At 42.8% G+C, this 16216-nt stretch overlaps 1 protein-coding gene across 3 annotated transcripts; it reads right to left on the bottom strand.

Annotated features, from left to right (window-relative positions):
- Window positions 1-4055: 4055 nt before the first annotated feature.
- shox (short stature homeobox) lies at window positions 4056-14246 on the bottom strand. 3 transcript variants are annotated; one of them, XM_041199727.1, is made up of 5 exons: window positions 13999-14246; window positions 10107-10315; window positions 7032-7089; window positions 6225-6313; window positions 4056-4307 (listed from the first exon to the last, which is right to left on the bottom strand). In XM_041199727.1, exons 1-5 carry the CDS (start codon window positions 14237-14239, stop codon window positions 4056-4058), a joined length of 849 nt encoding a protein of 282 aa, XP_041055661.1. In that variant the 5' UTR covers window positions 14240-14246. The 3 variants fall into 3 exon arrangements, with proteins under 3 accessions (XP_041055661.1, XP_041055660.1, XP_041055659.1); XM_041199726.1 differs by having other exon boundaries at window positions 4056-4333; window positions 6209-6313; XM_041199725.1 differs by having other exon boundaries at window positions 4056-4333; window positions 6191-6313.
- Window positions 14247-16216: the final 1970 nt, after the last annotated feature.

A 16216-nucleotide genomic window follows, 5' to 3' on the forward strand; every position in this document is an offset into this window, starting at 1 on the left:
AATGGTACTTCCATTGGACTGCACAAGATCCAGGGCCGACTGCGACAGGCTGAACTGGTATCTTCCATGAAAGTATAGCAACTTCGCGTCCTTCCAGTGGCGAGGCTGGAGGTGGCTGCCTCCCGTTTAGTTCACAATTCATTCAGACATCTGAGTGTGTTCCACCATGTTGAATTGAAGATGTCTTTAATGCCATTTACTCTCGGTGTGTAATGGTTGTCTGGCTCCGTTCATTTGCGTCGCGAGTTGGTGATGTCGTCTCTCAGCTGATAGTCCACTCACGCCTTTAAATGTGAAATAAACCAATTTACTGTTCTGAGGAATGTCACCTGAGATGTAATTAAACGATTTGAGATGGCCTAATATCTCAATTTGAGCAAGGCTTGGGAGAACTCAGTTCCTGATGTCTGAATATCAAGTTTTGGAGGAAGGGTAAATTTAAAAAAATAGTTTGAAAACTGACCTCAGCGTAGTGACATTAAACACATGCCAGGCGTTCACTTTGAAGGCTCGGTCATTCTTAATATATTGGAAAATAAAGTTGACATGAAGTGTGAGCCAATCCTGCAGCAGGGACAGACTCCCGCAGTAGCTGTCGATCTGCTGGAACATTAATGCCAACAGTTCAGCTAATGTACGTTCATTTGTGTTGATCTGACTGGAAGATGGAAAGTTTGTTCCTGGTACACAGCAGGAGCAATGGTAAATGGCAAATGGCCACGAATTAGGTTGGAAACAAGTAAGGGAGAAGCTTTAAAAAAAAAATGCAGTCACGTGGCATTTTGGAACCCAGACAATGTAAAAATGTGCAGAGGAGGCTTTGCTAAGTACTGTTGACGTCCGTTCTTTTTCATATTAATTTGTTTCATGCGCCGTTTAACTAAGTTTTCATGGTATAACAGAAGGCTTCTCGAAAAATAAAATGATTTTCATCATGTTGTATTATATATGTATAAGTATATTATATACGTATATGTATATGCATTCTGTAGTCTACCCCATTCTTGTTTGATGCATGAATTCAGAGTGTCAATCCATCTAGTATTAACAGAAGTGCAAAATGACATGCAATTCTACATCACTTTCAAGTAAATTCTTCGGAAACTGGATGTGTATGTATATATAATATACAGATATAGTTCCCAAACAACTTGTGTGTGTATATATATATAGTTCCCAAACAGCTTGTGTGTGTATGTATATATATATACACATATATAGGTTCTCAAACAACCAAAATAATGCAAAATTACGTCATTTTGCACTTTTGTTAACACTAGATGGATTGAACACTGAATTCATTTATCAAACAAGATTGGAGTATACTACAGAATGTACACTGCTGCTTAGATATTTTGGGTTTTAGAGTTACTTTTATATCTCAAGGACGAAAACGTGCTTTCTCAGCTTGAAAATTGCCCCTTTCCCCTTCGTTGGATTGTTTTTTAACCAATAAAATTCTGAATGGACGTTCTGTGAACGGATTACCGGAACAGTGAGAATGTGTTATATGAGGTCAAAAAGCAAAAGAAGGGACAAATGGATAAATAAGAGAATTAATGTTTTGAAAAGTAAGAGAACTGGGGAGATTAAAAATTGAAGTCTCATTTATCAAAAAGGGGCGAATGATTGTTACACATTTTTACAAATATTTTAAATTTTATTTGCAATTTCCACATGTACAAGTTGTACATTCATAATATGGGTGATCCAACAAAATACACTCTGGACTCTAAGTTATAGAACTGTGTTGTAAATCAGAATGTGTAAGCATGCTTGCAAATAATCACAAAACGAATACATTTCTTCAGTCTTCTGTATCACTGGTTTAACCTGTATTAAACTTACAATGAGTGTGTCGATGTTTAATTATTATTATTAATTATCTGCATCCCTGAAATGATTTTTTTCTCTTTGTAAACTCCAATTTGCTATATTTAACATTACAAATCACACCTGTCTCATTCAGAAATTTGCAAAGCAAAGATTGAAAATATAAAAATAAACGCAAAGCAACGTGACATTTACACACGACATAATAAAATATATCACATTTATAAAATTTTAAAATACAAGAAATAAATAAAAAAAATCGCTCATGTGCTGGGTTATAACAGTGCAGCGGATCTGCTTCTGCAGGGATCTGGCATTAAACAGAAGCAATGGCGGCCTGTTCATGATGTCAAATTATGGTTCACTAACTTTATTACACTTTACCATTATTCTGCATTTTAAAACTGACCTGTAGAAAGCCGTGTTTTAGACGCTTGTCGAGCTTAGCTCCAAGAGTTATGGCACATAATCGATCCCTCCCGCCCCCTACCCCAAAAAAGTCCTTTAAGGTCCTTTCATTGTCCTGTAAAGATACGAATTTGGCTCTGTTATTGAATTTGGCGGTGATATGGTAACTCGCCAGTTTCTTGTGCCTATAAGGACGAGGTGATTGCTCCTTCTCTAGCTCCTACGAGACAACTACTCTGATATTTACAGTATTGCACTTTACTGCACCTTAATTGCGTTTCACCGTAACTCATGAAATGCTCCATTGTAACATTTAAATACTGCAGCCTGTATCTTCTACCGTCAAATCCAACAACGATACGGTCTAACCTACACTGTACCCGTTACTTCACATAGGGTTTTTTTTTCTCTCTCTCTCTCTCTTTAGAAAACCCATTCTATCCACCATGCTGCTTATTCATTTGTTTCCTTCGCGCTTTCCCTTCACTTTACTGTAAACAATTTAAAAATCGGTTGAGAAAATAAAGTCCCGGTCTGATTCGCTTGTATTCTGTTTGTTACTTCCGCCAGCTCCACTTTACGGAGGCTCGCGTACTGGTGGAATAAATGGGAACGGTTGACGGAAAACTGAGTCCCAAGTGTCCAGCAATCGAGTCAAAGTTCTTCAGGAAATCTCCTCGAAAACGTCGAGTCCATGAGAGGAAGAAAAGAGAGGGAAAAGGGAATTATTTTATTGCTGCTTCCTACAAGAAGATGTCTCGGTTCAAAAACAGCTCAGTCAGTCTTCTGTCACTTTAAGCATCGTTACATAATTCCACGACTTTACTGAAGCCCAACAGGATTTGTGTTTATTTGTGTGTGTATGTGTGTGTGTTTCTGCAGCAAATAGTCCTTCAGCACTTGGAAGAGCATCATCTGGCACCTTGTAATAAACAGTACAGTGAAATCAGCCTTCAGTTTTATTCAGAACTATATATAGAGAGAGGGAAAGCGTGTCGTTCAGATGGAGACCAGCCCCAGACAGGCCTTATCTTTGCTGTGATCCTCTTGATGTTTGCGCTGTTCAGTCTCATCGGGAAAGCGGGCAAATTGAAATCTGAAGACTACCGAGTTGAATAGCAAATACTGATAAATCTTCCGCTCCGAGCCAGACTAAAACCCCTTGCCTTCACCTACAACGTGGCGATAAGTCAGCCATCTCACGGGTCTAAATTATGTCTGTGCATGTATACACCTATATATGCGTATGCATAGGTGTATGTACACATATAAGCACAAATACGCGCGTGAGCGCTGTGTATGTGACAGTGTCGACCTTGCCCCGATAGAGAGTTTATTCTGCCGTCGGAAAATCAGCCACGTGGATGGCACTCTTCATTGCGATGGCTACTTGTCTTTCTGATTTAGGAGAGCTGGCGTGCATGTTTGTCCTCTCTAAGGTAGCCTCGCACAGTGAGACGCCCAGTTTGGATGCATTGTATTTGAATCGAGGATTGATGTTGATGTTTTGTGATTCTTTTGTGGGTTTATTTCTCCATTTTTTTTGTTTGCTTGTTGGTTTGTTTGTTGGTTGTTGTTGTTGTTGTTGTTTAGAAGTGCTCTTGAAACCCTGGCAAGGTGTTGTTATTGGTGCTGCTGCCACTGCTGCTGCTGCTGCCACTGGAGGGGTCAGGCAGTTGCATCATGTAGTGCAGCTGTTGGTATTGGTAGAGGAGTTTCTGAAATTGACACGTTTGGCACTGGTCACCAGCCGTGCACTGGGAGTGATGGTGGTGGGGTTGCTGGAGATGGGGGTGGCCCGCTTCCGCTGATTGTCAGAGGCCCAGGGCCTCGGCGTGCTTCCGGGCCTTGAGCCTCAGGTCGGCGATGCTCGAGTTCTTGCTGCTGGTCTTGACGGCGGCGGCGGCGGCGGCGGCGGCGGCGGCCGAGGCCGACTCGGCGATCGAGGCGATCTGCAAGCCGAAGGGCGGCGGCGGGAACATCAGGTAGGGCGCATGCGCCGCCAGGTGGTGGTGGAGGTGCGAGTGCGCGTGCGCCACCCCGTCCAGCTGCAACTGCGCCTGAACCTGGAGCAAAAGAGAGGGAAACGGGGCTTTAATTTGATTCCAGGCTGGACTTCCTAATGTATTCTCAGACAGAATAAAACCCGACTGAAGCAGTAACAGAACATATTTCATTCCGGAGCCTCAAGTTGTTTTTCTTAAAAAAAAAGAGGGAAAAAAATCTCACTCCAACACCATTGAAACCTGCAGATGGACCTGCAATTATCCCCTTTCCTGGGGACCCCATTCATAATCGCTCAGCTTTCCCTTCCGAGAAGGATGCTACCAACAGTGGCCATCGTCGTGCAAGAAATTACACGAGGCGGCCGTGTAAAATTTCCTGGTTCCCCCCCAGGTTTTAAAGTTTTCCTGTTGCTGCTTCGAAAGGCCAGAGTTCCTTCACACACTCCGCTTAAAGGGACCCAATATAGTTAAAAGCAAAAATACTGCGGGTGCTGGAAACCCGAGACAAAAACAGAAAATGTTGGGGGGTGGGGGAGGAATAAACTCAGCAGGTCTAACAGCATCTGTGGAGAGAGAAACAACAGTTCACATTTCGAGCCCGTATGAAGGGGAGCCATAGGGACTCGAAACGTTAACTCTTTTTTTTCACTCTCTCCACCGATGCTGTCAGACCTGCTGAGTTTTTCCAACATTTTCTGTATTTGTCTCAGATTTCCAGCATCCGCAGTATTTTGCTTTTAACTATATGGCTCTGTGAAAGGGATACAGTACTCTGGGCATGTAATCTCTCACTCCCTCTCCCAAAATGCACCCTCGAAAACACCCAGCTCGACAGGTAAATTCAGTTCAACAGATGCACACTAACATTGCAGATGATTGATAGAGACAGATAGCTATCAATTGCGCGATAATTTAGGCAAGGCATTAAGTATGTTCTGCTTGTGTAACTATTAGCCCCTTATGTCGAACAGGCATTGAACTCGTGTCTAATGTCTGCAATAATATATTAAGAAAAAGAAAGAAATTTTCCGGAAAAGTAAGTGAGTGACACCTTTTGGCAAGATGAAATGCCCCAAGCAGCCTGTAAATCTAAACTCCACCGTGCAACGTGAACTCCTGCCGAATGTTGTACAATTATTCCTAAAGCCAGCCAGGAGATAGGCATACCTGATCCAATTCTATGGCCCTTTCTCATTCGCTCCAATTACACGGAAGTCTGGATCTAATCATAATCCTGACCCAGGCAAAATGTGTTCTTTATGTATGTTGTTATTCGTCCCTTCCTGCCAAACTACTTATCCGTTCGCCTTTCAGCTTCACGAGAAATTAATTGCAAGCACAATTCTTTTCGCCATTTTTCCTTTTTTTTGGAAATGGCATTCTTTTGTTAATTTGGTGAGAGGAAATTGTGCGTTTCCGTGATGTGGGTTCAGGGCGTTTCTAATTGGGGCGAGGGCGCACAGCAGGAGCGGACGACGGGCCGTGCGTTAACCATGGGGACGGGCCACGGGCATAACTTTGACTCCGTTAATCGTTGGGCGCAGAACGGATGAGAAAAAGACTGGAACTATCAAATCTTTGAAAGCCAAGGCGTGCAAGGTGGGGTAACCTGGGGGGGGGGGGGGGGGGGGGGGGGGGGGGGAGAGGTAGCGGCGAAATGCCCCGCGACCTAAGAATCTCCTTCGATTTTCCGCTGGTCGAACCGGGAGGAATGGTGCGTAAGTTATGGGCTGCTTAATTTGTGAGTAAATTATGGGATGCTTAGCTGATAACATAAAATAAAACCGACCAGAAGAGCCTGGGTGTCAAATGGAAATCGGTGTGGCTGCCTCCGGTCACTGAAATTAGTCAAGGCTGCAATTCCCCCCTACCCCCTGCGTACGATACAGTCTTACAATCGGTCTGTAGGTTAAAAGTATTGTACTAATTCGCCGCCACGTTACGCAATGCACATAGGATACAGTTAAAATACAACACCTGTTGGAAAGGCATCCGTAGTGCTCCCATGTTTACATACGGGGCAACGCGACAGGCGTCTAAATGGCTTCCTGTTCCTAATATTACTCCTGACAAAAATGGCAGAGAGATAAATAAGATTAATACAAGGTCATTAGAATATATGCAGAGTCTGGGAGAAAGGTTCCCTCCCATGTGTAATGAAATGGTAAGCACACGTTTATAAGGGATGATCTTATTACACCCCGTGTACAGAGGGGAAACCCTCCCCAAATTAGAATCAAGCCTGTATATCCAATGAAACGTGATTGTCGGTCGCCAAAGTCATCACATCTCTCTAAGATTTTTTTTAAAAAATCTACCAATTACTCGACCTTTCAAACAGTTTCGTTGTCCCGGTCGTGGGTACAATTCTGACAAGAGTATTATGTGTACAGTGTACACACACGGGACACTGGGGCTTGGTTGGACCTGTTTACCTGTCCATGTGTTTGTTGGAGGGAACCCCGTGTTAAAGGGGGGTCAGCAATATTCTGCGAGGGATTCTTTTCTTTTTCAACAGAGTCGTGGTGCGGCAAATTAAAACCATATTTATTTCCTTAGTGTAGTTCAGTCAGTGTTCTCGGATGGCAGTCAGGTTATCCTGTTCCTGAAGCTGCTTTGTGCTTAATCAGGACGCTCCCCCTCCTCGCTTTAATGCGAAGTTATGAAACTGATGCCGAAATTGACAACCTAGCCGCCGCTGGGTGTTGGGTGGGGTTGGGGGTGGGGGGGTGGGGGGTGGTGGTGGGGGATTGTGGAGATATTATAGGGGATGACCAACGATACCTTTATGCATTTGATTTTCTTGTTTTCGACACTTGGCTCGTCTGTTTTGAAACCAAACCTGAGAAAAGGGGAGAAGAGACATTAAAACCGGGTCTTAGAGGCGAATCGATAAACTTTAACTCTGATTGGCTTTGTCATCTGCGAAAGACGAATGGGCCCGCGCTCTGGCGCTGCCGGGTCACTAATGTGAACTAGTAATTTAATAATAGAAACCGCTGTCATTCCTGACAGCCTCTCAATAAACCGCCTTGAGAAAAGGGACCAGCATAAATTAACTGGTTGTTTGTGCAGGAGACGAGTAAATAAACAAGTGTTGTTTGTGCATTTGAGAGGCGGTGGAAAGTTGTGTTCCCTGGTTTCTGTTCACAGACAGGCGAGGGGCGTGGGGGGTGGGGGGGGGGGGGGGGCGGGGGGGCTGTTGGTGGTGGTTGGGGGTGGGGGAATGGAGGGATTGGGGGTGGAGGTGCTCGGCTGCTGCTTGTCTCAGCCAATCCTGATAAGATTCCGGGCAAAAGAAATAAATAAATCCATCCTTTGATCTCTGCAACATTTGCCAAATGATCACGCGGTTAATTAATATTAATTGCATTTCCTAGATCAAATATACCTTGAAGCTCCCTTTAATTGCTTTAATAATGGTCATTTGAAATCGTATAATTAGTGAACACAGGAACTTCAAACGGCAGTGTTTAATTACCCAAGATACCCCCGCAATACTCTGTAGTGTGATCTGAGCTCATTGAAGCGGATTTTCTGTTTAAAGTATGGATTAGGATTTAATTGTCAATGTAAATACGGGAGCCATGTAATGATTCTTCTCAATGCCATTATTTCTTGGTGTTAACCGAATAAATGTTTGCACTTTTCGCTTCAAGTGCGCAATACACTGTGCCCTGGGTGGATTGTAAAATCTAGTGCAAAGTTGCTTTCGACCCAGGCCCTCCTTAAATGTCTAATCGTGCTTCAAGTTATGCGACCGTGAACGTTTTCAACACACCCCGTTTCTTTTTTTTTGGTTAAACCTCAAAATGCCCCTTAAATATTATTGGGGCGCTCTGTGTCCGCGAGGCAGCAACTCCTGAATCGACCCCGGGGTGGGCAGATAGGGCGGTGCGGATACACGTGAAACTGACATGATATTGACGGGAAATGAGTTGCGGGGGTGGGGATAATCGGGAGGTGGTGGGGTGGGGTGGGGTTGGTGGGGGGAGCTTTTAAAAGCCCCTAGTGGAAGAGGAAAATAAATCAAACTCAATGGAATAACCCGCAGCCGGGCAATGCTTTGGGGTGGGGGTGGTGGGGGGCGGTCGGTGCGGGAGTTGATGTGTTCCCGGCGGATTTAGAAGAAAAATAAAAAGTTACCGGAAAGTTTGAGACACAATCGCCGCGGCTGAAAGTGGAATTTTCGACAGGAACAGCAAAAGGGGACGCATTAACACGTACAAGCGTTTAAATGCCTAACGAGAGCCTCTGACCCCAAAGGCCGCAGTAAATGTATATAAAGGGAACATAAACAGGGTGGTGGAGTTGTCAGCTGAAACCATTGGGTTAAACCTCGGGAGATGGTCAGATCAATTACAATTAGTGCACAAATGTCGATTCCAAATATGTTAAGTTAAAACAACTACATCGTTTCAGCCCGCTTTACACAATCAATTCTTTATTAAGCACGACTAAATGCTGCGCTTTAGAAAGGATGGTAATATGATTTCTTTTTGATTTCCATTAGCGACAGTGAATAATGACATTTAATTTAGACCTGCGCCATAAACGAAAATATATTATGTGTAATTGAATTACCGGCTGGCCCTCGCTGCTCTCATAAGTTTAAATTACCCAATGACAGATGCCTGGTGTGCAACGCCAAACCAAAGCAGGTTAATAACACCTAGATCTACCACAATCACTCCGATTTAGTTAACATAGATTTTTGTTACTGCTGCTGCCCTATCCTGCCCTGCCCTCGTCTCCACATCTGCTCTATTCCCTCCTGTATCCGGAGAATTATGTTTCAGGCAATTCCCACACATCACCTTGCTTGTAGCCCACAGTAATCGAGGATGGAAGGATTCAGTTACGCCGAGTGACCAGCGCACTGGTCTAAAGAGACTACTTTGTATTTGATGTTATGAGAGGCTTTCATCCTGCTACTATTACATCAAGTAGCTGTGCTCACCCCCCTTTGACATGAAGGTGAAGCCGCGTCACTAATAAGCATTGTATCTTTGTAGTCCAGCTACTTGTCTCTTTGTGTCCAATCTACCTTCCATCTATCTCCCTATCTATCTCCATCCACTTGTTTCCCTATTTGTCTGGCACAGGCACTTCCCCCGAGATTTCGATTTAAAACTCAATTTGGCTGGGAAGATAATGCACTGCTAGCAAAGTGCGCATCTTATAGAATGTACACTTCATATAGAGACGCTAGCTACCATCTCCAATATCTATATATATATATATATATGCTCAGTTCAGTTGATGGTCCTGTTTCTAATCAGTCCTAACTCCAAGACATCATAGAAAATAGGCGTTGTCCGAAAACGAAATTCAGAGTGCTTATATCGTTTTGTTGCCTACTGGCGAGCTTCCCTCGAATAGTTCTCATTTAGATGGGTGCAGGGTAGTGCCTGAACCTTCTGACTCTTTAGGGATATTTGAACCAAATCTATTCCCTTTTCTTCTTTTAAAAAAAAACAACCATTTTCTTAAAAATTTGTTTTACTGCTTAGCACTTGACCTCGGGCAGAGTCCTGAGATCTTCAGATAAAGTGTAACTCTTTTCAAATAAACACAACTCGGATTTATGTTTAGATCATGAGATCTCCCTGTTTTGAATTAGAAGCAATTACGGTAAATAAAGTGTGGCAAGTGTATATCAACAGAAACGTCATCTACTTACAAAACAAAACTCCTTTGTTAGTCTTTTACCTGAATTCCGACTTCACTGGCAGTGTTGAGGATATTTTTATTTCAGGATTTAATGACGGCAAATGTCAGGGGTAGCCCGTGTAAGTATGTCTAACAGGTCGCACCCTACACAGTGTTTTTTAGTTCCGCTCAGTGAATCCACCTCACCTGGACCCTAGCTTCAGACAGGCCTAGCCTCTGACTCAGTTCCTCTCTCATGAACGCGTCTGGATAGTGAGTCTCATCGAACAGCCTCTCCAATTCGTTCAACTGTTCCAGTGTGAAGTTCGTCCTACTCCTTCTCTGCTTTAACTTTGTCTGGCCGTCCTCGTCCTCTGATTTCACATCCTCCCGCTTCTCTTTGCATTCATAAATACCTGCAAACAGACCATGCCGTTTCGTAAGTCAAGACTGGTGAGTGAGGGAATGCACACAGGCACAAAACGCGAAAGCAAAATACTAGACACAAAATTGATCCATTTTGAACTTCAAAAATAATCAGGTGATGCGACTCCAACATCATGGCTGTTAGCACACAATTCCAGGTGCAGGTCACGCCACTTAAGTGCAATTTCCTTTCACAATAACTGATGTAACCCATTTTAAAATTATACCCCACTTTCTTCCCAGAGATGTTAGAGGGGCTTGTGTTAATGTATAAACTCTCGCCTGCTCCTGACGGGAAATTACTCGCCTTTGGACAATGGATTGAATCATCCAGGGCAATAATAGTCACTGCTTCCTCCTCCTCTTATCAATCATTGAACATTCGTTTTTTTTAAAAAAAACTTTCCTTTTATGAATTATTACAGCATCCGAAAACCTTGCATGAACCTTTTTCCAGTGCTGGCTCCTGTTTGACCTAATTTTGGGTTTTTCTCTCTCTGGGTCTGAGTCACAAGACAGGGGCCTGTAAAAGGGATGCGGCAGCTTTTTCTAAAAAAAATGTAAGGGTCTTGTTGCCTCTCAGAGCGACGGGGTGTGTGTGTGTGTGTTTGGGGGGAGGGTGGATGGGGGGAGGGTGGGGGAGAAGAGTATCACCTACAAAATGTCTCGCTGACATTTTATTTCTGCAAGAACAAAGCAGCGGAGACAAGCAAACTCTATGTTCCAATTAAAGAAGCATAAACAAGCGTGATGATTTGTCTTGTTTTTTTCCCTCTCTCCTGTCATTACCCGCACAACACAAACTTTGATCACTGCTAGTGCCAAACAGTATTTGTATTTCAGTCTCTTCTGCAACACGAACGCTTCCAACTGCCAAACACTGTCAGGCTGCTGAATTCTAATAGCCAGAGATAGCGGAATTTCTACCATCCCCTGTTTGTTTTATATCATGTCTATATTACACAACAGACCGTGCCCAGGCAATTGACCCAGGCCTGACTTAAAATAAATGATCATTATCTGAGTAAATGAATCAGGCGATCATTTGTACCCACTGCCAACTGTCTTGTTTTCACTAGCCTGGGAATCTGGATCCATTTTACCAACCATTTAGCGGTTGTACATGCCGATTTCGGATGTGTTGTTGGAATCAACGGAAGAGCTGATACTTTCATTCCTGCCCTACAAAAATGGGACGGGATTGTTACAGTTTTACTCCTTCAGCAGCCTATTTGATGTTTTGGCGGGGGGTGGGGGTGGGGGGGGGTGGTGGTGGGAAAGCAACAGTGTTTCAGAGCGTTCTTGCATTCGCATTTGCAAATTCCTTTTAAGCCTTCGTGTCATTAGGAGGCTTTCTGTATTGTCTAAAACGGTTTTTTTTTCTTTGCAAATTTAAATGAAAACCATTGTGTGCAAATGCGCCAAGTAGTGACCGGGCTACGCTTTAACAGCTGCATTATAATCAGAGAGGCAACGTATTAAACACCATTTTCTCTCCGCTCCATTCATAATGATTTGAGCCTCGCTCCTCTAACCTCTTTCCCAAAATTTAATGTTAAGAAATTAATTCAAAAAAAATCGACTGCGAACAATTTTTGGGGCCCGAACCACAAAATTCCAAAATACCTGTATTGTCAAACAGTATTGTGCGTTCTTCAGGTAATTCATCCTGGTCTTGTATGCTGCACGTGTTAGTGCACTGACTCTCCCGATATTAAATTATGATTCTGATAAATCCCGGGATGTATTTGCTGAATAGAATTTGTAGAAATATTATCCGGTGTCAGCAAATATATATTTAATACCAAACGAATTTAAGGAGTTCATATTTATTTATTGGAGAGGGACTGAGCCTTAAAAGTGAATCCAAGGGAAGAGTGGAAGGGAACAGAAAGCGGATTTAATGCTAATAAAATGGGTTTTATTGCCAGAACTCTAATTTTTTTTGTTTAAATTTAGCTGGAAGGTGAGAATCACGCAAGTGAAATCTATGTCATAAGAAACGCTTTGATCTTTCAATATCCTGTCTTGCCAAGGCTCCGTGTTTATTTAACCCCAGGTTTTCCATAACGATGTTAAAGAAGTATGAAATCCGAGACTATTACAAATGAATCTGCTCCAAGTCTTCCCTGAACTATATGAATCATAATAAGGCACCCTCTTTACAGCGATGGAGATCGCCTAGGCTGTTAAAAATCTCTCCGAGAATGCTGCTCATTCGATCATCGGAGGTAATGACATTAGGAGAAGACTTTAAGCCATCATTTCTTTCAAGTCGCCGTCTGAATTCAGAACAGACATGAATAGCAATAAAAAGCGCCAGTACATTCTGTTATTGCCTTCAATTGAATAAAACTGAAATATTAATATATAGATGGGACATAATGAATCTCGCCTACAATAGCGCACACATTTAAATGCCCTATTTAGCAGGCAGGATCTCAATCTTATCACACAATCAATGTTAGATGTATATTTATTTTTAGAAACAAGACTTTCTGCACACTTTGTACCTTAATTGATGACATTCGATATCGATGCCAGATTTTATAGAGAGCTAAATATATTATACATATATGTATAAACATATACGTATATATATATATATACATATATAAACAATGATTTAAATGATTGCAACCTTGGGAATGTAGGAGCCACACGAAGAAATTGAATCTTGAGAGACAACTGTTTACAATGCTGGCCAGTCTTTGTAGTAAGTGTCCATGTGCAATTTCAACAGATGATTGAACCGTCTGCACTCGGTTTAACGACTGTGCTGTTTAATTGCGTCTGTGATCTAATTTCAATAATAAATGTGCTCTCCCTTCGGCTTGAGCTCGATTCCTTGAGACTTCTGCAGTGATCTACGAATGAAACCTGCGGCATCCCCCACTTCCTGCATCGAAACTATTCGAAATGATTATTTCCAAATCGGTCATTTTGATCGATTTTGTCAGTGGTTCCGGCAAACTCTCCTTTCCGCGGCTGTCAACATGAGCGGTTTTCGGGGCTCGGGTTTCCCGGTCTGTCTCCCACCCTGGTCACTGGGTCCTTGCAGCCGTGCACTTTGGAACAAGCAGCGAGCGCGCTTATTCGTTAACGCCATATGGAAGGAAAAAACAAATCGCAAAGAATGTCGAAACTGATTTCCCATTGCCCTGCACTTTGGAACTGTCAATATCCCTGAGACTATGGGATGGGGTGGTAAAGGTGGTGGGGGGTGGGGGGGGGGTAGTGAGAGGACACGTAACGCCATTCCAATGTTTGTTCAAATACTTTTATTTGTCGCAAGCATTTAGACGAGAAATCCCGTTCCCTCCCCTCTCCCGAATGAATTGTAGTGAACTTTTCTCTGCAGGGGCCGGAGTGGATCAGAAGGAGGTGTTGTGCGGAATCGATTTCCGATGCTTTCCGTATAAAAGCCTTGGTATAGGCCGAGGGAAAAACGCTTCCTGTCTTTTTGAGCCTGTAAGTTATTCGGAATGGGATGGAGCGGCGTGTATGCATATATCGATATATTTATACGTGTGTGTGTGTGTGTGTGTGTGTGTTTGTGTGTGTGTATGTATAAAGATAATAATGCACACACAGGGACCCCCCCCCCCCCCACCCCGCCACCACCCCCCGCCCCAACCACACACAACACACACACACACTCCAAGCCGCTTACCTTCAGAAGTTCTGGCCGAATTTAATTCTTTCACTTTCTCATTCTCGTTCTCTACATCCTTGTAAATGTGTGTCGGGCAATGGCTGGTGTCAGTGATGTCCTGGCAACTAGAATCCGAGCCACTCAGTTCCCTGCTTCGAGCTAACCCACTCTCCAAAACTTCCCGATACGTGATCGCCTCTTTCTTATCCTTGTTTTTCTGCTCGAAGGATTTGGAGACGAACGCCGTCAGCTCTTCCATGGCTAAAGGCTCGCTCGCTCGCTCACTGCCTTTTTTTTTTAACAAGCAGGCTCCGAGCCAGAAGAAAATCCACTCCCCCCTCCCCCCCCCCTCCCCACCTTTTCCCTCCTTCCCCGATGTGTCTATAATGGTGCCTTGTTATTTTGCTGATCACTTTTGTTATATGATGTTGGAAGGGGTGGTGGCGGAGGGAGATCGGCCCTGATGTTATGTGTTACTATTTGAGATCAGAGTATTTATACTTGGCGATCAGAGCCCAGCCCCCCTCTCCTTCCATCTTCTCGGCAATTATTCAGTTGAATACGTCTCAAACGCGTGGATCTTACAACCTGTGCATCTCGCCCACCGCCACCTCCTCCTCCCTCCCTCCCCCACCGCTCTCTCACTAATTCAGTAACCGGATAGGATTCTTTTAATTTAATTACAATCCTATGATTGCACTCCCATTACTTGGCTAAACACTCGGAACGTATGGCAACTGTTTACATAGGAAATCACCGAAAGTTGCCCAGTTCAGTGGGAACGAAAAAAAAACTTAACTCACCCAACACCACAATTACAGAATATGGTGATGGGGTTGGGGGTGGACAAATAGGTGAATTGAAAAAGGTTCAAAATGTTTCGGCCACCTGGCGAACTAATATACATCGAGGATAACTAGGCGCCTTTGATGTTAGCTATTTTGCAAAATGGATTATTGTTGATATAACCATAGCAAATATAAATACATCACGGTTGTGCGTATATATATATATGTTATAATATTCGACACTCCAACAACAAATTGTGGTGTCCCAATATTTAATTTGATTTCTTGCTTATTGAATTCATTTATATATTTTCTAATGTGTATAATCAAAATAGTTTTAGGTTATATTATACACACATATATGTATATATATATAATCATGTCACTGGTTAGTTAATCGTTTGGAATGAGTTAAGGGCGACTATTAGTTTTAATAAATGTAAGACAGGTTGTGGTTTATTTAGGATATGTGGATCTCTGGATAATCACTCTGTCTGATGTGTTTTGCGGTCCATAGTTTAAGGAGACAAACGTCCCTAAACTAAGCGACCATCTCATACAATTATTATTGTCATTATTATTATGTCCTGGCGAATTATATTGGTTTTGTACATGGAAGTCAGGCAAAACCAAAAATGTATGGGTTGCAATAAAAAAAATGTTGCTTGCACCAAAACAATTGCTATTAAAATAATTAAAAAGTGCTCTCAATTTTGCCGAGATCCCACGACATGAATTTTAACATATTATACAGGTGGGGAAAATGTATCGTTGCTACCTTTTACAATTACTGATCTTGACATTTATTGCATTGCTTCATCTATATGTCACCTCCGATATGGATTTCTTTTTAAAACTGACACGCAATGAAGTCTTTAATTCAATATGCGCGCAAATGAACAAATAATCCACTTCGAGTTCCTCCTTTCTCACTGTTAGGGAAACACCGCTCATCTCCAAACATTAGAATATAACCAGAATATCAGTGTGCGCTCTACACTCACCAAATTGACTTGATCAAGGCAGCATATAGGGATGTGTGCGGGTGTAGATGTGTCATGGATGGGCTCCCATATTCCTGAAAACCCCGCTTTCTACCTGTCAAACCCAGTAATCCACAAATTTGCCATCCTCACATCCAAGGTCGCTCACCGGCACCGTATGGACAATCAGGACCAGCTCAACTCAATTCGTGCCCCACAGCACACCCATTATTCTAAGAGGGAATTGACCTGAAATTGCATTTAAAATTGTGGCTTGGAACCTCCAAATCAATAAATTCTATTTAAAAAGTGAAGATGACCTTTTTAAAAAAAAAATCTCCTAATCTGTTTTGTTTCATTAATTGGGAAGCACTGGACACAAGGGTCTCAACCTTCCCCCAATTCCTGTCCTTCCAAATTACACATCCGATCAGTTACACGCGAATTTCCACTGTTATCGGCATC

Source organism: Carcharodon carcharias, chromosome 11, assembly GCF_017639515.1.
Source record: "Carcharodon carcharias isolate sCarCar2 chromosome 11, sCarCar2.pri, whole genome shotgun sequence".
Classification (NCBI taxonomy): Eukaryota; Metazoa; Chordata; class Chondrichthyes; order Lamniformes; family Lamnidae; genus Carcharodon; species Carcharodon carcharias.

Coding starts and splice junctions, on each gene's coding strand:
- shox (XM_041199725.1), bottom strand. CDS start 14,239: ATGGAAGAGCTGACGGCGTTCGTCTCCAAATCCTTCGAGCAGAAAAAC. Junction 10,316..13,998: donor TTCGGCCAGAACTTCTGAAG/GTAAGCGGCTTG, acceptor GTCTGTTTGCAG/GTATTTATGAATGCAAAGAG. Junction 4,334..6,190: donor CTGTATCCTATGTGCATTGC/GTAACGTGGCGG, acceptor ATCAAATTAAAG/CCCCGTTTCCCTCTCTTTTG.